This window comes from Symphodus melops (genome assembly GCF_947650265.1).
Source record: "Symphodus melops genome assembly, chromosome: 6".
Classification (NCBI taxonomy): Eukaryota; Metazoa; Chordata; class Actinopteri; order Labriformes; family Labridae; genus Symphodus; species Symphodus melops.
The window spans coordinates 25543149-25570961 of record NC_136696.1 but is presented as its reverse complement, the minus strand read 5'-3'; the positions used below and the strand labels follow the sequence as shown (position 1 = coordinate 25570961).

The 27813-nt window shown below is 42.1% G+C and overlaps 1 protein-coding gene across 1 annotated transcript in view; it reads left to right on the top strand.

Annotated features, from left to right (window-relative positions):
• Window positions 1-23420, top strand: part of tmtc3 (transmembrane O-mannosyltransferase targeting cadherins 3) — a 28937-nt gene extending 5517 nt beyond the window's left edge. Inside the window, exons 4-14 of the mRNA XM_079345406.1 lie at window positions 2604-2703; window positions 4115-4230; window positions 4432-4604; window positions 10007-10259; window positions 13033-13181; window positions 13403-13523; window positions 13723-13834; window positions 15327-15430; window positions 16979-17148; window positions 17951-18177; window positions 20141-23420. Of these exons, the coding sequence (XP_079201532.1) occupies window positions 2604-2703; window positions 4115-4230; window positions 4432-4604; window positions 10007-10259; window positions 13033-13181; window positions 13403-13523; window positions 13723-13834; window positions 15327-15430; window positions 16979-17148; window positions 17951-18177; window positions 20141-21021 (2406 nt within the window). The 3' untranslated portion in view covers window positions 21022-23420. The remainder of the gene's footprint in view (window positions 1-2603; window positions 2704-4114; window positions 4231-4431; window positions 4605-10006; window positions 10260-13032; window positions 13182-13402; window positions 13524-13722; window positions 13835-15326; window positions 15431-16978; window positions 17149-17950; window positions 18178-20140) is intronic.
• The last annotated feature ends 4393 nt before the right edge of the window (window positions 23421-27813 follow it).

Sequence of the window (27813 nt, the reverse complement as noted above, 5' to 3'; positions counted from 1 at the left end):
GATTGGAAACCTGAAACCTGAAGCTTATCATTTGAACTTGATCTGGCCCTCTTCTGCAAGGCTCGTCTGAAAAGACACCCCCAATTAGGACATGTAATTCACCCTATTCGGAATAGCTGAACTGATGACCAGACAGGCTCTGACCAGTGTAGAAAAACAAAGAAAACATTCTGCTTCTTGGGGCGGAGTGCTACTGTTACACAGCATGCCCCACTGCGCCAGTCTTCCTCGTGGTGTCCTCTCATCTATGCACAGTCTCTCAGACTTCTTGAATGGAAACAATTTGCCTCACAAATCAGCCCTTAGAGTTAGTCCAGCGAATGCCCTTCATGTTATCGTCGTCTGGAATCTCTCTGTGAACGGATCATTTGTTTTTGAGTCATGCTCCGAGCACTGAAGGTCCCTTCATGATAAGTACGCACAAAGAGACCCTGTGTGTCCCTCTGTCTTCCCCTGCGGGGTTTTTTTTTAAAAGTTATCCGTCTTTGATTGGAGGCTTCAATTTTAATGTCTTCAAGTATTTTCAAATACAAATTATCGAATGTCAGCAGGGCTGTACGAGGGCATGAGGGGAGAGGGGGGGGGTTGTTGGGTAACTCACTAGAAATCTGCGGCAGAGACGGGTGCATACAGAAAATTGGGTTCACAATCAGTAATTAAACAAAAATCGTCTCCTTATTGGATTCATCTGCTAAAATAATACGCTGCTTCTGCATTTTTCTTCTTCATATATGACGTGTTTGTAAGCCCATGTACTGATTGTACTTCAGATTTAAAGTGCACCCCTCCCTGACTGTCGGAATGTTATGTACCAAATAACTTCATTTACTGATTACGGCCAGTGTGATAGCGATAAAGTAGCTCTGTTCCTATCAGACAAAGTCGCTCTTTACCACGATCAAAAGCAGTCCCTGTAATCAAAATATTAATAACGCTGAGTGTAGCACATGGACGTTTCATGCACGTCTCATGAAACGTCGTGGACGCTAGTGGTAGTAACTCAATGTGCTTCACGTTGAAGTGGGGGAAAATCTCAAAGATGGCAACATAAAAAAAAAAGTACACAATAAATGAATGAGAAACAAAACAATCAGCAGAAAGAATAGTAGTAGTTCATGCAGTAGAATAAGTGAAAGTGGTGTAAACAAAGAACACGGTCTGTGAAGCACAGGAGCAGCAGTCGTTCAATCTGTAGGGTCTTGGGTTGGCAGGGGAAGAGTCCAGGGTTCAATTTCCGATGCGGACTGAAGTAGGCCTTGGGGGTCTGCTTGTTGGAAAGGTGCCAAGTACTGCCGAGGTGCCCATGAGCAAGGCACCGTACTCCCAGCAGCTCAGGTGTGCTTCCTGTGCAGCAGCCCCACTCTGACATCTCTCCCATGAATGCATGTGAGCGTCTCTCAATAACAAGAGTTAACCTCAGGCATAAATCAAGTCTGTCAAATTAAAGAAAAACACTAAGTGTCACCATGACACCATATTGAATTATTGAATTGACTCCCAGAAGAAAAAAAAAAAGTCAGCCGTGATATGTTTTATGTTTTCATCCACGATCCATTATAGATAGTCACAGTTAAAACAACTAAAAGATAATATGACAACTTCATGACTGAAATCTTCCAGACATTTCCCCTAAGATAATGTATGTTGTTTTTTCTTCTTTTTAAATGTATTGACTCAGTCTCACTGGGTCATTTTGGGTTATTTATTTCAGGATGAATCTACAGATGTATGAAATGACACGTGCAATACTTACAACTGATCTTTAAAGGTTGATGACACAATAGGACGAGTTCCGGGAAGTTGATTTTTAGTGCGCTTTTGACTATTAAAAGTCATAAATAAATGAATTCGGATGCATGCTAACAGAAACACTGCGTTGGAGTTTTTCTCACCTCAGTGAAGTCATGGTGTGAAGACTCTCGTGAATGTTGATTTGTACTCTGAGAAAAGTGCTTTAAAGTGAAAAGTATTTCTCTGAAGTTGTTGTCCTTTAAGGACGCACAGTTTGTGCTCTCTTCTTCTTAGAGTGGGACTTTTATGAGTTGATTTATCTTCTTTTTTTATCTTCAGGTCTTTGGTCACGGTACAAGTGACAATGTTATTTCTTCCACACGAGGGCACTCATCATTTACACAAATGACAGACGTTGCTGTCAGGAAGTAGTGCTGTGCAGAGATGTAAATGTTTGCACCGTTCGCTGTGATAATTTACCTGAACAGACCTGTTTTCACAGCTGCTTTCAAAAAAACCAAAGCATGTGGATCGTGCTTGCTGCCAATTGTAGACACGTGTAATGTTCCCAAAGAGTGAAGAAGACTATTACCTGTTTTTGTTTTTTTTACATGAAGTGTCCTGTTCAAGGATCTGCAGCAGCTCCTCTGTCACTAAAAACTTTCTGCAGGTTGAAAATGTATCTGTGTTTTTGTTGACCTGTGCTGGTGGGAGGTGAGGCAAAAAAAAAAAAAAAGACTGCTTTGATAAAATGTTGTCTAATATGGAGAGTCATGTTGTTAATCTGACAAAACCTCATTTTAATAAAGTAATGACAAACAGAAGTGAGTACTGGAGGGCCTGCATAACTGACTGCTTCTTTCCTCCACCAGGTCACAGGTGTGGTCGGCAGAGCTGAACTTCTTTCTTCCATCTTCCTCCTGGCTGCTTTCCTGGCCTACACTAAATCAACAGGTGCAGACCATTCCATCGGTGAGTTTAATGTTACTCCCTCATCTCTCGTCATTCAAGGTGGAGACGTCTCGACCTATAAATCATCGCTGAGGCAGAAGCCCCAAACCAAAATTCCCTCTCGTGACAAGGTCGGGGGTCCAACACAAAGTTCATGTCAAACGGTCAGGGTTCAACCTCCTCACAAAAACACTTTGTTTCCACTTTAAGCTGCTTGCAACAATGCCCAACAAAATGGGAAATCCTGTGTGTTTAAATGGCAGTTATCTTATATTGGAATATATCAGGTATGTATACCGTACCCAGAGGTTTGCCAATGACTTTCTTGTCTGTTCATTTGACAGACACTGATAGTCACTTGTCACTTGATATGCCAATATTATCGGCTGGACGATTCATCGGTCGGGCTCTATAAATGCTCATAATGCCATTGGCCAGATTTTTCCAGTTTAAACCGAGCTTTGTGAAAAGATGTGGCGTGTTGAACCCTCCCCTGCAGCGTTCAAACAAAGGTATAAACTCCCCCCCAACAGTCTTGTGATGATGTCACTGTTATCTAACGGGGTTCTATTCTTTAAGCTACTGTAGGAATGAAAACGATGTTACGCTTGGCCAATAAGCAATTCTCAGCCAACAATAATAGCAACGTGAAGTATCAGCGAGGCTCCAGTTTCAATATGTTAACATCTGAAGCATATCACAAATGATTCTGTGTGGATCTTATTTGTGGAGGTTGTTGTTTTGACATCGCCTGCCAAGCGTCTGCCATCACTGTGTCACTGTTTCTTCACACACGTGACAGATCCTTTTAGACTGAGCTCTAATTCAGGGGCTGAATCTTCAAAAGACCCCGATGGTTGAGCTGGCTGCTCTTTTCCTAACTTGATGGTTCATTCACGCAGGGCTCTCTAAGTCAAAGACGAGTTTATAATACAACTGGGGCGAGTATCACTTCACAAACAGGAAATGAGGACGTTAAAAGGAAGAGCGCGGACGTTCCTGAAACAGCGTGACAGAACGGTTTGCCAAACTTGTGTTAGGGAGATATAGTATGTGACTTTTATTTCCCTGTTATGCTCTGTGATCTTCAACATCCAAGCTGTTAGTGAACCAAGGCAATGTTTGGCCTCCGTTTAACTCTCACCATGACGCCTTTGTTATTGGGTCTGTAAAGTTTGAGTGATGTTTGACCAGTTATTGATGGCCGTCCAAGAGCAAGTGTTGACGTGGAGTGTCTGAACAATAAATAGCTCCATGGACTCTCAAAGCTGAGGCTTCCAAAGCATCAAGTTGCATCTTCTAGGAGGCCGGTTAAAGGCTGCAGTGTTGTGCAAGGTTTGCCGTGACATTTTGGATTGAAATAATGTTTCCACAGAGAATGTTCCCAGTTGCATCGTCTGTTTATTCACACAATAATTTTTTTTTTTCCCAGTTTGGACTCCTATTGCTCTCACGGTTGTTCTTGTGGCTGCAGCCACACTCTGCAAGGAGCAGGGAATCACTGTCGTCGGCATCTGCTGTGTTTATGAAGTGTTTGTTGCACAAGGGGTAAGGCTCCGTCATCTTGTTGCTCTCACTCGTCCCCACCACACCAAAGCATGTCTCACTTTTTGACATCATAGATCGAGCACCTAACACCCGGATCAACATTGTTGTCCAGTACAGATTGAACACATCCAGCACTTAACAACCCTAAACGTGTGTCGGTTAACCCTTCCTACTCTGCCTTCCTCCCGCTGCTTCTCTCAGTTCACCCTGCCCTTGCTGTTGGACACACTGCGGCACGTCCTGCAGGGTAAAGACGGCTTTCCTTACGCTGTCCTGCAAACTCTCCTGAAGCTCATCGTCCTGGTCATCAGCACCCTGCTGCTCGTCATCATCAGGGTCCAAGTCATCCAGTCCCAGCTTCCTGTCTTCACCAGGTAGGCGAAATGTTCTGCGTGGATTTTTGACGTACAGACGTTTCTGCAGTTTGGTGCAAAGAAGTAGGCATGATATGAAAGATGTGAAAAGTGTTTTATTGTTTGAAGATGTGCTACTGCTTGATTTAAGCCATCCATGAGATCATTGAGGAACATCAACTGGAGGAGAAACTGCATGTTCACCTTGACCTCAGCTCAGAGTAGCTTATGATGGATGGAAGCAGGGAGAATTGATGAAAACAGAGGGCAGAGTGGCGTTGGGCAGAGTGGCGTTGGACAGAGTGGCGTTGGACAGAGTGGCGTGGGGCAGAGTGGCGTGGGGCAGAGTGGCGTGGGACAGAGTGGCGTGGGGCAGAGAGGCGTGGGGCAGAGTGGCGTGGGGCAGAGTGGCGTGGGACAGCATGAAATCACCCATCGGTGCCTGAAGTGGCGTTTTGAAACCCAACAGCGTCGGTGGTCTTTCAGGAAAAGAGGTGAAACTGAGGCGCGCTTCAAACCAGTCCAGAGATCAAGATTGTTTCTACACTTTATGGATGAAGATTTAAGTCATCAGCGTTCTCGGATCTTTTTTTCACCTTCAGTTTCATCCAGTAACACGGTGACTGAACTCCAGCTCCTCCGTTTGTTGGCACGTCAGAGTCAATACGTCTTTTAAAAAGTCAAGCTTCATAGCGTTTGCATCTTATCTGCATATTGGGACCGCAGGGGCAATTTATCACAGTCAAAGTCATGATTAAAATGTAAATAGATTCAAGGATTATATAAACATGTTATACTGCTCTGATTATTATTTTTTGTCTTTTTAGATTATGTAATCGTTTATTTTATTAGAGAGAAAAATCTTCCCATGGCTTCTGACTTCCTGCAGCTGACTGATGTAACTGCAGGCCCACATCCATGTTGTAGGGCGTCGAGTTCAGCATGAAAATCAATTGAAGATGCATTTGTGTTGTTCCTGCTCAGTGTAGCTTAAAAGCTCAAACCTCAAATGCGAACCGTTTGCAGATCAAACATGATCACAACTCTGCGTTTTGTTGAAGAGAGTAAAAAAGAAATATGATGAGTTATTTTTGTTCTGTAACTTCTTTCCTCTAAATCATCAGCAGAAAGATTCGGAGCTTCTTTAACACACCCTGGAAGCTGATATAACCTGCTTTGTGGTGTTGGTTTTAGAGTTGCATGTCAGATTGTAATCACTGCAGGGGATTGTTTTTATAACCTGATGATTAATCAGAGAGCAATGAGCTCTACCTAGATAACATGACTCATACGCTCTGTGCAAGGGGTTCGAGGGGTTCGATCCCCAGCTCCTGCGGTAGCATGTCTCATGTTTCCTCTGACACGTAACCCTGAACGGCTCCCGCTGCTCCGTTAGCAGCATGTGAACATGTATGAGTGGGATTAGTTAACAGTGATGGCCGCCCACTTGACCTCCCACGGCGACATCTGCCTCCAGGCTGTGAATGTGTCCGTGTGACCTGCGGTGTGAAAAGCACTTTGAGCAGACTGAAGACCAATAAAGAGATCCAAACTCGAGTCCATTCAATATTTATCTGCAGGTTGAAGAGCATGGTTTGATAAATGCAATAAAACTGCTTTCTTGAATAGGTATTGACGTAAAGATTAATGGGGAGGCAGTTAATACAAGATTCAAAGGTGTCAAGGTTCGAATCAGTACTCTAAAAAAAATGAAAGGCTGTAATATCGTCAGCAGCTGTGGAGCTGAGGCGGTTGGTTGTAATAAGCAGTTAAAAAGTTAGATCCCCAAAATATCTTATTTTAGTCAGTGTTGTTGTGATATTTGACATTAAACTTTCACAGATCTTTGATCTACCTCCAGAAATGTTTTGGCAATTGTACAAACCTGTTCATATTCTAATGTGTAAAGTTCTGATGGTGTTCTGAGACGTTCATGTTGTCCTGTGTTTCCCACACATAGACGATACCCGGTGTTTCTTCTTCTTTGTTTTTTTTGTTTTGTTTTGTTTTTTCATTTTGAACTTTTACATAGACCTTGTTGGGTTCTGTGTTGTCTTTTTAAGAACTTTATTTTCTTGATTGTTTCATGATGCCCGTACTCCTATATCTTAAAATGTTTAGTATTTTTTTACTGATACTGATAAAAACTGTTTTTGACCCTAAAATGCTCTAAGAATCTTACTACTCTGAAGTGAAGGTTTTTTTTGGGGGGGGGGGGGGTTGCCTTCAACAGAGCAGAAGATGGCCCACGAGCTACATTATGCCGATCTTTGCTAACTTAACTATAAATAAGCAAAGAGCATAAAATCAATGTACCAGTCTGAATTCAATTAGTGCTCAAAATGTCTGAAAGCTGAGGTAGACGAGGAGACACACATCTACTTGTAGGGAGCTACTGCTGCTGTAGGTTTCCTTATCTGGATTTAGATTCAGATCAACGAAATAACAATTGACAATACTCTGCCTATGACTATGGCTGGTATTTGTTCAGTTGCATTAGGTTTTTCTGGAGAATAGATTCTTTTGGTAGTGCAGGGTTCCACCCAGACTCGACCGAAAGGAATTTGATCTTTAAGATAACATTTCAGACAATTAGCCCTCATTGTGCTAATCCTCTCGCCATAATCCTGAAGACGTCTCCAGATTGTCTGAGAGAATTTCCGTCCTCGAGCCATAACAATATAGAATATAAGATGATCAACATACCAGCAGTGATTGTAGTTAAGTCCTCCTCTAAAGGGTTTGGACTAGCAGCTGCACCATAGAAGTTAAGATTCAAAGAGAGATGAGATACCTTAAACAAAAGAAAGAGAGTCAGTGAAGGATGCAGAACGCAATGTTTGTGGCAGCAACTTCGACAAATCAAATTCATTTTGACTGCAGGAGGAAGCTAACAGATCTGAAGGCTTTTTAGTGCTTTGTATACTTTTTATTACCAGAGAGAGAGAGAGAGAGAGAGAGAGAGAGAGAGAGAGAGAGAGAGAGAGAGAGAGAGAGAGAGAGAGAGAGAGAGAGAGAGAGAGAGAGAAGAGAGAGAGAGAGAGAGAGAGAGAGAGAGAGAGAGAGAGAGAGAGAGAGAGAGAGAGAGAGAGAGAGAGAGAGAGAGAGAGAGAGAGAGAGAGAGAGCGAGAGCGAGAGCGAGAGCGAGAGAGAGAGAGAGAGAGAGAGAGAGAGAGAGAGAGAGAAGGAAAGAAAGGAGCCACAGAGCTGCCCGCTTTAAGGACTGTAGCCTCTTTACACCTAGGGCTCTTTTTTTTTTTCGACAGATCATTTATTTTCCGAATTGGAGCCTCAGTGGGATTTCATTTAAAATATATTGCTGTGCCCAATTCCAGAAATTGTTGTAAAATGCTTATCTTTCACACATTTTTCCAAAAGCACTTAATGATCCAGTTTATTTTGTTCTCAGCAAAACCATGTAACCAGATGAAGAAATGGAGAAACCCAACGTCTCCATCTTTAGTGACCACATGATGAGCTGGAGTCGGCGGCGGCTCGCAGTCCCCAAACAAAGCCCTGTCAAATCTGAGGCTGTGTCCCAAACCACATACTACATTCTGCCAACCACATGCTCAAAATCTATATACTGCATGCTAACCCGACTGTTTAGCAACTTACTGAAATACAGGTCAGATGGCAGCGTTCCATTCAGTGAGCTAGCATCAAGCTAGTGTGAATGTCGTCCAGTGAATAGAATTTAACAACTATAATCAAGGCAAATGTTATTTGCCGACATATAAAATGAATTTCAGCATGGAGCTTTATTGTAAGCTGCAATTTGGCTGGCTGCCGAGCTCTACGATTGGACAGTCTCGAGCGCCCGGTGCACTGTGCGGCGATTTAATAAGACCAGTTTGCCCCTGTTTCGTACTTTAAAAATCGGACGTTTTTTTCTAAACATCCAGGTATTTCTCCGCATACACAAAATCAGGTCATACTACTTACTCTTTGTGTGAATGAAAGTACGCTGTTTCGAACTTAGCCTTTGTCTTCATATAGTCATTATTGAACCTGTTTTTATCATCAATGGTCTTGTAAAAAACCATGGCAACATATATGTCCCTTTAGGGAGTAGTGGACTTTATTTGTTTAGTAAAAAAAAGGGATTTTGTAAGGTTTCATTTTCCAAAGCTTCATGTAAGGATTAAGTTCGTTATGACATGTGTTGGGTCGTTACCGTGGCAACAGAATGTGAGGGGAGTGTTTTGTGGCCCATACAAAAAGAAAGACCGAGCATCAACCTGATGCAGCTCACTGGAACACCCAGAAGTATGTAATTGACAGGTTATATCAAAGCTGCCTCTCTTTATTGTAGCCCTCTTGATTTATCAGCTCCAGCTCTGGGCAGATGGAGATACAGTTACAGTGCTGGAGCTATAATTCATAAAGGTACGGTTTCCACAGATGTTCTGTAAACGGGATGCAAATTTGACCCGTGGTTGGCCTGTTTGCAGATCATCCATCTTAATTGAAGAGATGACAAAGAAGAAGATACTGTTATCAACTACAGAAGAAGATAATGTTATCGACTAATACATAAAAAAAACTAATACATAAAAAATAATAATAAATAAAACATTAAAGGTACTGTCATCAGCTATATGTAAAAGTTTTTTTCGCTATTTGGTGTATTGCTCGCATGGAGTCTTTTTCAAACCTTGTGTTATTTCTGGAAGATAAGATTCTATCAACAAAGATCGTGTTTTTTCTTCTGAATCTGAGCCTCGTGCAGTATTTCTACAAATGACTACTTTATGGGACAAGTTGAATTCAGCACTTAATCTCTGAGACCAAAATATGTTGGTATAAAGCCACATCAGAGGCTTTTTAAGGTGAATAGCCAGAATCATATTCCAAAAAAAAAGAGGAAATCTGGGCACTTATCTTTCTATTTTATTTTTGAATTTCTTTTGGAGCCTTTTGGCTATTCCTTTTATTGAAGAGTGTGTTACGGCGCTTGTTCTCCAGCTCAAATCTGTGACCACCCTGATCCAATCAATAAGGAACTGGAACAGGCTGGGTTTTTTGTAGCCCAGAGAGAACCGATTTCTTCTTTAGCATGTCCTACCTTTTAGCTTAAAATGACCCAGAAATTGCATCACATTGTTCAGATTCATTTCGTGGTATTTCTTTTTTTCTTTTTTCTTTTTTTAAATACTGCGTTTCATTTTACACATGATCTGATGGCTGTTTTCATCTTTATTTGACTTGTTATCAGTGTTTGATGCTCCAAAGTTTTGATTTGTGTTAAATTTAATTTGAGCCCCATCACTTTTGTTCCTATCTGGTGTTGCCTGAAGCTGATTTCACACATGCTCTCTTTTTTTTGTTTTTCCGGAGCGCTTGCAAACGTTTTGTAATTGATAGATTACAAAAACTTTTTTAGCTTCTCACCCTTTTACTTCCTGTGTCGTCTCTTGTAGATTTGATAACCCAGCAGCAGTTAGCCCCACTCCTGCCAGACAGCTGACCTTCAACTACTTACTTCCTGTGAACGCGTGGCTGCTGCTGGATCCCTCTGAGCTCTGCTGTGATTGGACCATGGGCACCATCCCTCTGGTGGAGTCGCTCCTGGACCTTCGTAACCTGGCCACCCTGATGTTCTACGCCTTCATGGGCCTGCTGGCTTACCACAGCCTGCGCTACAGACACAGCTCCGCCAAGACTGTCATCATGGTGAGTGCTCCGACCCGCCTCGTGTGGGCGAGAGAGAGAAGCTCTACAGAAGACGTGTATAACATTATTTTAATACAATCTGTTTATGGGAAGGTAAAACTGCATTTAATATGACAAAGTGAGCCAAGTCTTATTTGCAGCTCAATAATCGTAAAAAAATCAATAACATTGCTTATGAGCATGAAGAACTTTGGTTAAACCAAAGCTCATTAAAACACGTTCTTCGGTTACTCCTTGACGATCACATGACGTGTTCACAAACACAAAGCCTTTGTTCCATTTATTTTTCAGCCCCTCCATAACTCAGATTTATGAAAGTGGATTAATCGGGAGAAAATGGTTGAAAAATAGAAAACCTCCTTTTGTTTATTAGCTCTTAAATTAAGTCACACAAGTTCAAGTTACTTAAGTGCTCCCTCAAGATCAAAAGACCAATTTAGGCCTCAGATCAAAACTTTTGAGCCAACCCTCCGACTGTCAAGATGAGCCTTTGCTAGCGTGTCTGTAAGCCGACGTGCAGGCGCTCCCTTTTTTTTCTGTTGGACGTTTTTCGTATTCGTCCTTCATCACTTTCCCGGACCGATTAATAATAAAGATCTACGGAACAAATAAAGGTCTACAGATAGAGACATGTTGAATACTGTATAACCACACGGTCACTTTCTAGTTTAGTTTAGTTTATTTGTTTAGCACACATTCCAAAAAAAATTAAAATGGTGCAAGGAGGGAACGAAGCCCAACAGACTTGTACAGGAGTTCCACCCCTTTCAATGATTACAATCAATTTATATTTACAAGGCTAATGAATGAACGTTTAAAATGTAAGGAGATAAAGTACAAGTATAATTAGTGATACATGAAAAAAAAAGAGAATAAAAAGATAAAGGAGACAAAGTACAAAATAATCATAATTACGTTGAAGACAATGGGAACAAGGTAATCATTGTGGATCCAAGAAATAAGGGGACAAGGTACATAGAGAAAATAGAAAGAAAAAAAAAACAATTGTGGGATTGTCATCATAGGATAAAAAGGATTAGAAGAGAAAAAAAAAGAAAAGAAAAAGGATAACATGACATGTAAGACAATGTAGAGGACAGATGGTGACTAAATGAATCATGAAAGGAGAAGACGTTTTTTGAGCTGTTTTTTAAAGAGTGAATGGGAAGATATGGATCTTAAAGGGGATGGCACAACACTTAAACCAATACAATCTCTTTGTAAAAAAAAAAAAAAGGCAATAAAGTCTTTGACAGAACGCCTATGCAACGTTTGTGATGAAATGAACTTACTTAATTTACATAAATTTGTTCATTTTAACGTCTGTGTGGGACGTCCTACACAGACATACGACCTTCAGACAATCTGTCCTGTAAGTCAAAGGAACTGAATATTGGTATATTGTCCCACTCATACCCAAACCTATGCAACCTTTAAAACACACCTCAAACAGGGGATGAAAGAACACCAAGTCTGTGGCCACGTTTAACCTTTACCTTCTGTTATTGTGTCCTGTCACTTGTGCCTTTGTATTTTATTTGTCCTGTGTCGCTCTTTGTTACCTGCCGAGGGACAACAGATGGAAACGAGCACTGCATCTCGTACAGCTGTGGTGGTTACAGCTGTTAATAAAACGGCAGATAATGAACGGGTGAACACTGTTTATCTCGGTATAAAAGAAACATCTGTTGTGCAACCGGCTCTCTTGCTTTAAGGGTCAGTAAACTTCCTTACACTTCGCTTCAGTTTTGAAAAGGGCACCGCGCGTCAGCAGAAAAAAAACAAAAACAAACAAATGACCTTTGCAATGTTTACTCTGGTTTTGCAATATGTTGTATAACAATATCAAACTGCATCAACCTACTTCGCTTCTTCTGAAGGCAGCTGCTGTCTTCACAGGAATTAAAAACGCATGACATTGTTTTAAATAACCGTTTTCTACTTGAGGGGCCGAAATCTTCTCTTTTTTTTTTTTTTTTTTTTTTTAAGCTGTGTCGGGTTATTTTTACCAGCATCTGATCAAGTGATTATTCTTCGTCAAATTCAAGAAAAGTCATTGAAAGGTGAAGACGTTTCCTTTTCCCACAGCCTGAACTCAGTCTGCCCTCGTCTTGTTTAGTCTGACTGATATTTACTGATCTGTCGGTACATGTTTTTTCGGTCCAGATTCCAGTCAATCGGCATGGTAGACAAAGAAAACAGTCACATCTTGAAAAGCCGATACCTGCGAATATCCAACCCTTTCAATGACAAGAATACCTTTAAGGAACTAGTTTGCTTCCAAATTTGCAACACGATATGTCATAAACAAGGTAAGAATCCGTTAATCGTCTTAGTTTACACTGGAGGGGGTTTTCTTCACTTCTTCACGGACAAGCTTTGCAGAACTCTGCCGATCAGAGGGGGGGGAAGCGACAAGTCTGAAGAAGAGGCTGGACATCATGTAATGATAGCAGAGGCTTTTTTTAGTAGGGGGGTCGGGACAGAGCGCCGGAGAGCCTTAGTGGTTATGCCATGCGCTCCATGTGAGAGGCCCAGCAGCCGAGGGTTCAAATCCGACCCTTGCCCTTTGCTGCGTGTCATCCCCCTCTCTCTTCTCCCAACATGTCCTGTCACTCTTCGGCCGTCCTCTCCAATAAAGGCAAACTTGACCCCAACGGCTCCAGTCTGTTACAGCATTCACATATTCAGCTTGCTGGGGTTTTTTTTTTGCACATTTTGAACACGTTTTCTGAATCTTGCCGTGACTGCCATTTGACTCTTCTCTCTTCAGGCCCTGTCTTTGATCGTCCTGCCTTTCGTTCCCGCGTCCAACCTCTTCTTCCCCGTGGGTTTCGTCGTGGCGGAGCGGGTTCTTTATGTGCCCAGCATGGGCTTCTGCGTCCTCGTCGCACACGGATTCAAGATCGTCTCGCAGAAAGGGTGAGTCCTCGGGCATGATGAATCGATTACTGGGAGATTTGGAAAACACATCACAGGCCATCATCATCATCACCACGAAGAGGAAGCACTGTTGTCTTGTTAGAGGCTTGTCCAGTTTTGAGACACTACTACAGTTATAATGTAAAATGGGTTTAAAGAATCAGAAGCCTGTGAGGTATAGAGTATTGCTCAACAAACACTTTCTGTGCATTTCTTTTTAGACACCTGAAGAAGATTTCCTGGCTGATAATTGGAGTGCTATTAACCACACATGCAGTGAAAACTTTCAACAGGAATTGGGATTGGGAGTCAGAGTATACACTCTTCACTTCAGCCCTGAAGGTAAACAGTTAAGATAATTAAGGCAGCATGAGGGTAAGTTTATCGAGGCTCCGATCCAATGTGAGACAGTGAAACCCGGCCTTTGATCACAAAGTGTGAAAAGATTTGTTCTCAGATGACTCATATCTTTCAGTAACGATAATGACTGATCGGACCAAACCCAAACGACTTACCTTCCTTATATTGTTTGCCACTTCAGGTCAACAAGAACAACGCCAAGCTGTGGAATAATGTTGGCCACGCTTTAGAGAACCAAAATAATTATGCGAGGGCCCTGCGCTATTTTCTGCAGGCCACCCGCGTCCAGCCAGGTAAGACATGTGGATCAGGTGTTTTTGAGTGAGTGAGGTACATTTTATACACACTTGTACAGATCTCATCATCTGAAACACCCCCCCCCCCCCCATTATTACATTCACACTCAAAAAAGATAACTCTAAATAGTGCATTGGTAACTTTTGACAAACCTCAGCATTCAACGTAAAACTAGCTTAGCCTTTCCAGCCTTTCCAAGCCTCATGGAACTTATGAGATGAATCTTTATCTCTGAGAATATTCATACATTGTCCCCAGACACTGTGAAACCCTTTGTGCTTTAAGTATACGTGTCATGTTTTAAAGCGTCGACAGAGACATTTCATCTGGTTCTCTGTCTATCAGGGTTTTTCATGTCTTCTGTCTTTTTAGCATCTAGACGAAATAAAAAAAAGGCTTATTTAGTGATACTGATTCCTTAACTGTGACTGACAGTCAACTTTTACCAGATCTGTCTTCTGTCTGCCTCTGCTCCTTTGCCAGCGGAACTGATAGGTTTTCATTTATAGTGTGTGCCTCCACTGGCTCCGCTGCGGCTCAGCTCCGTCTCTGCCCCGGCAGTCCGGAGGCTTCTGGAGTAGATGCACAATGCTTCTATTTCTGCCGGATGCCGGAGCACGACGCATCCATTTATCACAGGAAACAAGACGCGGGACAGACACCGAAACAACATTAAAACACCCAGTTTATTTTCAGAATAAAAGACGGTTCAGAACAATGAGCATATATATGTGTTTCTAAGGTTGATGTAGAGTTTTAGACTACATACATCACACTGTAGCAAGTGAGTCTGTAAAATGACTGTGGGCATTTGTTTGTCTCCGCCCTCCAGCTGTCGGCCTGTGCACTCAGAACACAGTCTGTGTGGTTTGGCTGACGAGGACGTATCCGGTAGAATTCTGGGATACTGTATATATTATGTTCATAATTTGATAAGGACATTCTGGTGCCATGTTGCTCCGACATTACAGTGCAAAAGAGCATCACATGTAAGAGGGGACAGTTCATAAACTAACATGTATTTCTATTGAAACACAAGCTGATCCAAAACTAACAAACCGGTCCCCTGGACATCTAATTGAATTACATGTTAAGCTGCCTTTGTGTTCATTTATTTGTTTTGGATTTCAGTTTCACCTTTCAGGAACCCGACTCCCTCTACACTTGAATCATTCTGTCTGCCTTCACAGTTATCACACACTCAAAGTTTGTCTTCAGCCCACTAATCAACACATTTTCTGGTTCACCACCCAAGAGTGTTTCCCTGAGATTACCAGAATAAACAAGTGCCCCTTTGAGGATTTCCTGCTGTACTAACATACACCATCACTCCTCCTTGTCCAGTGTGACCTTTTAAACTATGCACTCTTCTTACTGGTTCCCAGAACACATTTAGGATCCTTGAAACAAAATATGCATCTTCTCTTTATGAACTAATTGAGGTTTCTTTTTTCATTTACACTTAATTTCACATCAATGTCTTTGCAGATGACATCGGTGCTCACATGAATGTCGGAAGAACCTACAAGAATTTGAACAGGTCCAAAGAGGCAGAAGAGGCCTACCTGGTTGCCAAATCTCTCATGCCACAGGTACCTGGTCGTGTTACACAAAGTCAAAGGAAGAGGACTCTTCATCCACTTCTTGAATCCTCGTCATGGATGTACATCCTCTGCTTGCTCATGCTGCTGTGCTCTGTTAATAATATTCAACTATTTGTAGACATCTAGGTAGTAATCTGTGAAGCAGGATTTGCGATTATCCAGTTAACTCAGGAATGGGATTCACTCTTATGAGGTAGATCACCGTGGTAACGTGTGATGAACCAATCAGATCTCAGCTGATCGGGAGAGAGGAGGAGATTGACCAGCGAACACTTAGATTTTTCCTGGAAGTTTCTGCCTCAATTGTCACACATGAATGGGATGAGGGAAAATAGGGAATAAAAGGGTGTCATCATCATCAGATCCATATCTAAACCAGATGTTCAGACTATGCACTATGGCATAGTCTGCTTTGCTTCCTGTATTTTTCCGCTGCAGCTCTGGGGATTTTAGTCTGGATAATGACTTGAAGAGGATAGATGGAGAAAAAAAGGGTTAGGGTCTTGTTAAGGGGTCTGTGGTTCAGTTGGTAAAGTTGGTCGTCTCAAAACGGCCAGGTCAGGGAGTTCGGTCCCCAGCTCGAACATACCTGATGCGTCCTTGGGCGAGACACTTTACCCCAAGTTGTTCCTGCTGCGTGGTTGGCAGCGTATGAATGTGATTAGTTACTTCTGATGATCACTTTACATAGCAGCCTCTGCCAAAGCGCTATAAAGTTTACAATCTACTGTTAGACTGAACCTTGATATGTTGCCAAATCAAATAAATGATAAAACACTCAACTAAACACTCAAATTATAAAAATATAACGCACCCATCGCTAATTTGTTGTTGAAAGAAAACCGTCGTTGTTTCACTGGAAAAATGCAACAACAACGCTGTTTTAAGTAGCGGTCTGAAATTCCACTGTATGGGTTTCATGTTTTTCTCAGGAACCTGACGTGTTGTTTTTCAGTGGAACTGTGATTTCGTAACCTTTTTTCCTTTTCCTTCACCTTTTTGTCATTCACTTTTCTTGTTTTGTATTTGCCACGACATGTCATTAGGCACATTCCAGTTAGTAATGTAAGAGCTAGGTGATAGGCCGATACACTTACTTAAAATGACTCATGAAGTCTTAATTCGATCACAACGTTTCGACCTCAGGTCTTCTTCAGGTGATCGCTTTTTTGGTCGAAACGTTGTGATTGAATAAAACGTTTTTGAGCCATTCGAGCAAGTGTCTGTGCATCTTATCGTCGACTCACTAAACTTTTGTTTTTTTTAGAGCACATTTCATTACACGTAAACTAACAGCCAATGGACATCAAGACACTCCACATAGCGATCAACCACAACAAACATGAAGAAAATGGAAAGAGTGCTCATACACACGTGGTTAGAGATGGACTCTGTATGCTCAGGAGAATTTTTTTTTTTTTTTTTTTTTTTTTTTTTTTTAATAAAATCCTCTTCATCAGTCTATTTATTTATTTATATATCAATGTCGGCATCAATGCACTGTGAACAGTGATGTCTCTGTTGACCACTCTGCAGGTTATTCCCGGTAAGAAGTACGCGACACGTGTGGCGCCGAACCATCTGAATGTGTACATAAACCTTGCCAATCTGATCCGAGCCAACGAATCACGGCTGGAGGAGGCGGACCAGCTCTATCGACAAGCAATCAGCATGAGACCCGACTTCAAACAAGCCTACATCAGCAGGCGAGATCTTTTTCAAGTTTCTTGCCATCACATTTCACTCTTTGATCATGAATCATAAGCGTTCATCGTTTGCATGGTGTGCATTCTTTTACTCCTGACAAGAAACAAAACATTTAGTACACAACAATGTAACACATTTATTTCCCTATATATGGGTAGGGTTGCAACATTATGGGGAATTTTCAAAGTTGGAAACTTTCTATGGGAATAATCGGGAATATAGACAGGAAATTTATTAAATTGAAGGTTAGGAACTTAAATAAAGTTGGGAAAATATGTTTTAGCATAATCCTGACTTAACAACCAGAATTTATGCAAGTACACTAAAGTATCAGTCCTATTCCTCCATCACATGCACATAGCACACTGCTTACTGCAGGGCAATTTAGGCCACGCCCCCTTCATGCACTCCTCCATCACATGCACAGATTCTTTCTTCTAGAACCCTGGACCACACTTTGAGCACAGAGCACAAGACTACTGAAGACACACATTTTAGCCCGTGTGTTAAATAGACCCGGTTCTTTCAGCAACAGCTGCAAGATCTTCAACAAATGTGCACTGACTCCTTGTTACCCAATCCCATCTTTTGTCTGCCCTTTGCACTCCTTTAAATTGGAACTTCACCGGAGCATGACCAAAACTCTGCTTACTTGTATTTTGGGGGAATTGGACATTGATTACCAGAGAAAGGAAAAACAAAATCACAAAAATAGGTCCAAGAACTGTTTCGGTAAATAATTTACCATGTAAAATTCCTCCTGGATGTTATTTATGAGCTTGTCAATTTATTTTGACTCAGAGGGGAGTTGCTGCTGAAGATGAACAAGCTCTCAGATGCCCGGGACGCCTACCTCCGAGCCTTGGAGCTGGACCGCACCAACGCTGACCTGTGGTACAACCTGGCCATCGTCAACATCGAGATGAAGGACCCGTCTGAGGCCCTGAAAAACTTCAACCACGCCCTGGAGCTCCACCCACGCCACAAGCTGGCGCTGTTCAACTCGGCTCTTCTCATGCAGGAGTCTGGTGAGTGAGGCTTGCCAAATCTGTCAGGAGGAAGTGAAATGTAATCCGATCTCTTTTACGAGTCAAAGCTCCACTTGCTGTAGGAAAGCATTACTTGACGTTTGTTAAAAACCCTTCTCTCACATCGTCTCAAACGAACAAAGGAAATCAACTGATATTGCCTCTAGGGTGTAACCAGGTTCTTCAGATCGGCCCTTGTGTTGCAATGAACCCTACGTGCACCGCCAAAGAGTCCGAGGCCAAGAATCTGTCAGGTCACGCTTCATCAGCTCGATCACAAAAACAAGCAACAGTTAGATTTACAGCAGGTTTGACTGGAGGTTTATGTGAGCTGAGACAGCCGCAGTGTTCACGCACTGTCCTGCTGCAGGTTAGTGCAAAGACAGGACCATACATCACATCACCCTACCTTTCAATATAAAGGTATATTTCAGGTGAAGTCGTCCTTTTGAATGTTCTGTGAGACGGTTCACGCACCAAGTCAAACAAAGGGGCAAGTCATTACGGTAGCAATGTTACTTGTCAACACGCTCTCACCTCAGCGTTGACTCGTGAGGCAACCTTAAATATGAGGTCCTGCATTACTCAAGAGGTTTCATTCAGTTGAAGCGTTGATAAAGTGACCCTTAAAATGATTTATAGCAAGTGTTTAAGAGACACTTAGTAAGTCATAATACTCCATGAGATTGTGTGGACATGAGTCACAGCGTGGCAGGATTTAAAATGTTGGACTGGAAACAGTCAGGAGATTAACCTGCGATATTGTTTTGTTTACCTTTTTTAAACATTACATTCTCCTGAAGCTCTGTGTTTGTACAGTGCATAGTTTACACTAAGCTCTCTCTGAAATGACACAGTTCAAAAAAAGGTGAGGTGACTGTCTGCTGCAGCACTACAGACTCGTGCAGCCCCATGGGCTTCACAGACACTCCTTTTAATAATGTTCAAGAGCCAGGTCTCCAGTCACCCATATCAAACCTTTACAGCTGCAGGGAGTCGGGTGCACACAGGTGTGACTGTGAACATCGTCAGCCGAGCAGCGAAACATTTTCTCACATTCCTGCTTCGGCTGCTGTCCGCGTTCACTTTCTAGATAGAAGTCATCGCCCTCTGGCAGTTACAGAGTCGGTCTGCTTGAAGGAAGTGAACATTTTTCGGAGGCAGCACCAAAAGAGGTTCAATAAATAGACACAATCTCATCTAATCTCCACAAAAGAATTTTCCATTGCAGTGGCCAAATTAGGGCACACTCACATTCGCAAAGCTGTCCTGTACTGTGCTTTAAGCACGTTACGTGTGTGTGAGTCAGAACTCTGATCACATTTGGCAGCTTCATATGTGTCTTGTTTTTTTTATCACTATGTTTAGGTTTCATGCTTAACCTAGAAGATGCACATCATCTGCAGAGGAATACTTTTTTTTTAAATTTATTCAGTGATCTAGTGGAAGTTAATAACTGTTCTCCTCATGGGCCACCAAAGAGCAGAAGAGAAACACTGAACTTCTTTATGTTGTGCTCGGTTTGTTTTGAGAGGATGAGACCTCTGTGGATGATTTGGCTCCTGGTAAACACTGGTCATTCTCATCCTTTTTTTTTCTTTTTCTTTTTTTTAAGTCAACATGCTTTGTCGTTCTCCCTTCATCGCTCTTTGTGATATGAGTTTGTGAGCTACACAGATTCGATTGTCTTCATGAAAGTTGACGTTTTTTTTTTAGTTTTTTTTTTAAAGGTTTATATTTGGCCTTTATGCCTTTATTGATAGTGAAGGACAGTGGATAGAGTCGGAAACAGGGAGAGAGAGTGGGGAGAGACATGCGGGAAATGGGCCACAGGCCGGACGCGAACCCGGGCCGCCCGTGTGAGGAGCAAAGCCTCGCTACATGGGGCGCGCGCGCTGCCACTGCGCCACCGGCGCCCCAAAGTTGACGTTTTTAACCGTTTCCTCTCTGCTTTCTGTGGCAGGCGAGCCGAAGTTCTGGCCTGAGGCAAACCGTCGTTTCCTGCTCTATGTGGAAGAGGAGCCTCAAGATGCCAACGGCTACTTCAACCTGGGCATGTTGGCCATGGATGCCAATGAAAACGCGGCGGCCGAGCGCTGGATGCGTAAAGCTATCGGCTTGCAGGCAGGCTTCCGCAGCGCCTTGTTTAACTTGGCTCTGCTCTACTCTCAGTCCAAACGGGAGATTGATGCGCTGCCTGTCCTGGACGAGCTTCTGCGCCACCACCCGGAGCACATCAAGGGCCTCATCCTGAAGGGAGACATCCTCATGAACCACAAGAAGGACACACACGGTGCCAAAGAATGCTTCGAGCGCATCCTACGAATGGACCCCACGAACGTGCAAGGAAAGCACAACCTGTGCGTGGTTTACTTTGAGGAGCGTGACCTGCCACGGGCCGAGCGCTGTCTGGAGGAAACCCTGGCCATGGCACCGAACGAGGAGTACGTGCGCCGCCACTTGAGCATCGTACGAGGGAAAATGGCCGCCATGAGCGCGGCGGGGCATCCTCTCACCGCGACAGGGGGAGCTGCAGTGCCGGCAGAGCAGGAAACACCCAGGAGCGTTGAGGAAGAGGCAGAGGAGGGGGTTGTTAAGGGAGGGGAGGAAGGGAGGGGTGCTGATGATGTTGGAAAGGGGGTTGGGGATGAGAAGAATGCGCGGAAATCCTCTGCCGAAAGCCTGGAAGGTGTGGGCGAGGACCAATCAGAGTCTTTGGAGGGCAGCCAGCCCGACAAGCGGACTAAGAGTAAGTCAACTAATGAGATTAAAGATATAGAGGAAAAAAGAGCAGCTGCCTTGAAGAGACTAGAGGAGATTGAGCGCATATTAAGTGGTGATTGACACTGTAATACTTTATAGGCGGACTACTTTTATAGAGCGCTCTGATGCTCCCAATATAAGACTGCATTTCCCCCAATAACAATGTGTATTCTTATTAAATTGTCACTTTTTTTTTTTTTCTTTTAAATGTTTTTTTGCAGGCTGCTCTGCTGTTTTCACAATAATCATGTTAAGAAGGGAAATGTAATACATTGTACACCATGAAACTCTTGAAACAATAAGCACAAAGTCAATTTGGGAAAAAAATCTATTGAAAGCTTCTGGCGAGATGCAGATGCCAGTGTGTGTGTATGTGTGCTTCATCTGAATGTGACTTCACATGTCTTAGATCTGCAGTCGTTCTAAATATGTTTTCCATGTAGTCATTGTTTATCACTGGATATTTGTTCACAAAGATGTGACTCACTCCTGTGTTGTTTTAAAAACAGAAAGATTGTATGAGACAATTAAAGGAAATGACGTGTCGCCCAGATTTCCTGAAGGCAGGATGATATCTGCGCCTGAGTTTGCACCTCAAAATAAACCACAGACAGAGACGGGGGGGGGAGAGAAAACACTCCACACTACAACAGCAGCAGCCTTCAACTCTCTTCCAGCAGCATCTTCTAATCTTTATTGATCTCACATGGCACTTCCTGCCTCTGCACAACAAGCCCCAGCGCTCACAGCTGCCTCCAGCTCTGAAATTTCATTGTGATCCCATCTAAGGACGATTACCTCACCCTCTTTGTCACATTACCCGCTCCCATCTTCCACGCCTGCCTCCCACTATTCACACTCTACAGCCACATTAGAGAGGAATGTTTTTTTTCCTGTTTTCCTTCTCTGGTTTACTCCGTCTGTACTGATCGTTCTCACCCCAACTTATTCAGCCGGTCATCAGTGACGCATCCTCATCGTCAGGCTCGACCCGTGTGTTCCCTTTTCTTCTTCTTCTTTCTCTTCCCAGGGAGAATCTCCACAGAGCAGATCCACTTTCATCTTCCTCAGCAGCGTCTAAGAGGTTTAATCTCCCTGATACTACAATATTAAACAGATTCTTCCCCATGTTTACAGCTGGGATCCCTCCAGAGCAAAGATGCTCTGCATTTTTCTGTAGTAACCACTGATTGATTTGTTTTTGTTTTTGGTCTGATCTGATGTGGCTGAGTTTGGAGTCACAAGTGTCCAATGAAAAACAACCGATATGTGAAAAAACAACAGGACATATTCTGAAGTTTGAAGGGTTAGCAAAATGTAAAACAACACCTGTAAGCATGCATCTATGAACATCTTCTGTTTTCTGATTTACCTTTACTTCGTTTACCCGAGCTCTTTACTTGTCCTCGTGGTTTCCCAAATGCTGTTTCTATTTATTGAGCAGCAAAGCTGTGAATCCAATGGCTTCGGTTGGATCTTCTTACCTGATTTGATAATGACATGAAAATGATTATAGAAAATAGAAGTCAACATGGAAACATGTATACAGAAAGAAAAATGGAAGTGCTCATTCATTTTTCTTGTTTTTTATTTGTACACTTGTTGATTCTGTTCCAGATGAGTTGCTCTTATGACTCCAAAAGCGAGAACACAAACGAACAGAAAGTCTTAGAAATGCACCGATCTCTTCTTCTGCTGTTTCTTCATGTTCTTTCTTTTCAATCACTACACCACTATACAACCCGTCTCCTGATTGGATGCGTCCCAGGAGGGTATGACTGTTTGAAAAGATGCATACACATTTGGTTTCCATTTGGAGTCCGTCGCACTCACTGCAAAGCATGCCAGGTAGAAATGACCTTCTTTAAGAGCCGCTGTTAAAGGTCGTCCTCACAGCTCCCGTGGCGTTCCCGTTTGGGCTTCACAGTGCAATAATTAGTTTGATTTACGACGACCCAGCTCGGTGCAATTCTTCGATGAGACTTAGAGGACAGAAGCTCGATGACTGTGAGTAAAGGGCACAGTGCTGGTACTAAGGAGCTTTACTATGCATCGACTGTTCAGCCCTCACGTTCTGTGTACATATATTTACCATGTACTTGTATCCAGTGTTATTTATTTTCATATGCACTGCAAATGCTGGTGTTTGTTTGTTGACCACTGACGGTATGCTTTAAAGTCATGGTGCTTTTTTTTTGGTTGCTACTAATTAGCACTACGTGTCACTTGTTAAACATGTCATGGATGATTTCATTTTTAACCTATTTCAGTGTTAAACCATGGATGAAATATTAAATCATCTGTCCACTCGGAGGACTAAGTACAGCTTTGAATGATCCAGTTTGCAATATCTTCCGTTGCGTCTCGTTTTGCTGAGTGAATGATTTTTGTACGATTATACGACAACGTTTTTTTTTTTTAATGCGATTGCCCTTGGTGGTGGGGGTGTAGGTTATTAAATAAATTCAAATAACACTCTTGACTTTTGTTTCTTTGTGTGTCCCAGAGCTGCCATATTCAGTGACTATTAGATTGGTCAGATGACGGGAGAATAAACACCAAGTTGTGTGTTCTTCCACGTGGTCATTTTTCATGTTTAAATTGCAGATGTTTCCCTTTCCAACTTTAAATTCAATTAAATTTTTCAATTCAATTTAATGTCTTTGGGTTTATGGCCATACAAAACATCTTCAGACATCACCATGGTGACATACTCAGACCACAGCAAAAAAACAAAAAAAAAAGACCAGAAGAAAGTGGTTGGCACATCAATTATTGAGGAAATATTTTGACATGTTCTGTAAAACCAAAGGTCTGCTGTTCTGCTCAGCTCGTTTATCCCTCTCAGGATGTTATGCCCAGTGCCAATCCAATTTGAAAAGCCAAATTAGTTTCAAATTGAAATTCAATGTTCCTAAAGTATGCCGTCGTTATTCTCCCTGAATGACCAATCAGATTGTCTATATAATGTCATTCGTTGTGATTTGACTTCCTCCAAAGATGCAGAGTCTGTGAGGAATCAGACACAGAAAGTTTCACAGGGAGGGGTTTTTCATGATGCCATCTTATTCTCCCTGGCGTCCGGAGACAGAAATGGTTCCCCCTCAGCTCTCATGGAGCACGAACTGTACGCATAGTGATGAGAGAAATGAACACAGGGACACTCATCAAACTGAGGTCTACAAAAGCTCCACAACTGATACAATGGAGGACATCCTTTAAGAGGGTTTGTCTCCTCTGAGCAGAAGTCTTTTTTTTATCATCTCTATCGCTCACTGCATACCTGAGAGGGAGCAGATAATGATAGCATAATGATAAACAGCCTAACTTACAATCTGTGTGTTATCTATGATCCATTTAAATTAAACCATCATTGAAAGAGAGGTGGAAGGTGCAAAATGCTGCTGAAAGGACTTCTTTTACCTAAACTTTGAGAAGAATTCTGATTCGTACTTCTCCTCTTGGTGTAACTATGCAAGTGATGCATTTGCTTATGTTTAGATTTAACGAGAGATGTATCAGCTTATATGGGCCTTTAAGGAGTTGCATTGTGTTTTTTATGGACATACAATGAAAATACAGCAAAACTTCAAATAAAAGCTCATCCCAAATTGAAGGCCCAGTGCCTTTTTCACGAGCCTGGTGATGAATAAAGGCAAATCTCAGGGAGATACCACTTTGAACTGATTGTTGAAACAGTTTGCATAACAGGAAAAAAAAGCAGGTTGGTGTCGACCCTGTCTTACAAAGCCAAACCAAATTAGTGATTTCTAATCTGATTTTCGAAATGATCCCAATTGCATATTACATGAAATATTCTCTCTGGTTTCAAAGTTTCACATTTTTGCTGTGCACCAGTTTTCACTTTTAAAGGCCTGTCTGGTAGTGTCTGCAAGATGGCAGCCTTTTATCTCTGAAATCAATGTCAGTCTCAGAAACCTAATCTCAAAAAGGTTTTTCTTTACTCCAACGCAACAAAAATGTTCATAAAAGCATACCTGACACAAACCAAACTGTATCTTCGGTTTCACAAACTGGTATCACCATCAGCCTGGAAAATCCTTAAAACACCTGAGGTTTTATTGTTTGAATCCAACAGAGTAGAAGCTGAACGCCTCTGTGAGTGTTTTATGTGCCTGTCATAGAGCACTGCATTTAATGTCATAAAACTCGGTTGAATTGCGATGAGTGTAGCGACTTCAGAGCCAACTATTTTATTAACAGGGCAGAGACATTAAGAGAGAAAAATGTCCTTTTTTTCTTAGGTACAAAACACATCAGTCACAGAGAATAAGACACCTGAAGACAGTTGTTGTGAAAAGAGATACCAGCTTCTTTTCCTTCATCTTTAGCCGTGTACTGATATGCAGCTTTTGAGTAGTTGGTGACAAGGGAGATCTCCCTTGATAGGACAAAGGGAAAAGATAGAACAGCCAACATAAACACAGCCTTTGAAATCAATCGCAACATGCTCATCACCCGTTAATTACTTTTGAGCAGAGTGTGAGTGAAGAATCACAGGAAATCAAAGGGAGAACTTGTCATGGCTGTGAGCGTAGCCAGAGCCAAATCTGTCAGCTTGACTGGAGCAGAGTGTAACTGTCAAGCTGTCAGTCACATCGTGCCTTTAATGCAGCACCATGTGCTGGAGGCCGGAACACTTTCCTTCAGGGCGTTTGCTTTCACACATACCTGCTGTGCACTTATCATCTGAGGTTCTTCTTGAAATGTTGCACTCAATTGAAGGCACCTGGAAGTCTAAGCAGGCTCTGTTGCACTTCCACTTCCTTATGAAATGACTTCAGTAGGCTACATGACAAATAATTTGATTGTAGTTTACAGAGTTAGTATTCAGAAACCTTTGGGACCAGATCATGGCGGTCTGAAATTAAGGGTTCAAATTAGAAGAGTGTTTGCAGCAGAAGCAACCCGCTCCGTTTTTTTTTTGTGCAGCCGCTCTGAGCGCTCAATTTGAAATTGTACAACTTCTCAGAAAGGCACTGTTGACGTTGCGCTTTTTCAAGTATTTCTTTATTTTCTGTGGTTTTGCAGCTGATCGTGTCTCGTAACACGCATCTTCTTTATTCTGTGTCTGAATAAAAATACCTACAGGAAAAAGTGTCGGCCATGCAGCCGCTGTTTGTAGCAGACTGGGGACAGGACAGACGTGTAGCCCTTTTAGTTTCAGCCCATATTCGCTGCGCTGCTTTTAAGCAATGCTAGATGGTAAATGGGCCTCATTACGCAGTTAGTCAGTCATGATACACCTGCAGCTATTTGTTGGCTTCATCTGTCAGGTTGTCTTACCAACAATAAAACAACCTGACAGATGAAGGGTTTTATGTGGTGATTTTTGTGGTTTCGTGACTTTTTGAGCTGGAATAGAAACATTACTCGTTTTGATGGTTTTTATTTCATTTAGGTTTAAAAACATTTTATTGCACATTTATTGGTATTATTAATAATTGTTGGTATCAAATTTTCCCCATCTAAATCTGTATCAAAATTCCAATATCTGCTAGGCTGTCGAAAAAAAGAATAACACGCAATCAACACTCTTATTGAACAGGATCCATAATGGGGAGTAGATGATGATCAGTGGACTTTCTGCAGTTAAAAACAATCGACTGTATCAGTAAAAGCTGTGTTGAAAAGCAGTGTTTTGTTGCCCTTACTGGTTGAATATTTAAAGTTAGTTTTCTTTTTCCATTATTCCTATCTATCATAGATGTTGTAGAGTTTGGACCAAAAGGCCTTATTGTGCCTTATTTACATTGACTTCCTTTAAAAGGATGGATCCTCAGAAATGTATCTGTTATAGGTGTTTAACGGTTTACTCTACTTCCAAAGGCTTCCTAAAACCTTGGCAGTGGGTGCAGTCAACATATCTTAAGGCATGACCTTGGGCTAATGACACATTATGCACACAATCTGTGTACAATATGCAAAAGATGCTATGACAGTGAAGGATTGCCTCTATTAAAAGCCTCTCACGGTTGACTGTTATCCTCTTTATCTTTTTTTGAATTTGAGGAATGTAAGCCTGCAGTATGCAGCACTGTTGAAACACTCGCTGCTCAAGGGCATCTGTCCATCAGCGGGGCATTCTCTCGCAGGGAATTGCTCTGGGCCATTACAGTCACTTTAGAAGTTACTCAAAGTTTAAAGCTGTTTTAAATGAACCAGGCTTGTTTTCCACTCCGCTGGTTGATTTTTTTTTTCTCTTTAGGATGCTGAATCGTCAGAGTGATGAGTGAAGCCTTGAAGCCTCAACATTCAACGTCCCTGACCACTCCCCTCCTCTGAGTAATTACTTTCACTCTGCGTTTGATGAAAAACACAACAGAACCAAGATTAACACACTTTGCAGCTCTCAAATTTGAAACTATGAGAGGAAGGCATAAATCCCTGCAAAACTAAATAAAGTTTAATTTGTCATACTATATACTGCTTCTTACTGGCAGGGGGATAGTCATCTAAGTTGTTTCTTACAGTAAATGGTTGTATGGTTGTAAGCATAGTTAGTGCCTGGCCGGTGGGCCCTGAGCTTTTTGAGAAACCCCAGTGATTGCTGGTGCTCTCGTCACGGTGTCTGCTTTGGCTCAAAGTAGGAATCTATGAGAGGAAAAAGACATCTGCTGGAGGTCAGACATTCTGTGCTCAAACTGGATTAAAACAAGGTTCCCAGTCACAAATCCTGAACCCTGTATGGCATCTGACAGTGTGCAAGGCCAAAAAAGACTCTGTCCTCTGTAGTTCGTCTCACTGCTAGTAGAAAGTTTCATGTATGAATTAGCTTTGCTAAAGTAAGGTACAGATTTGTGTTGTCTGAATTGTCCCTATAATGAGATTACTCTGGCGTGATGTGATGAA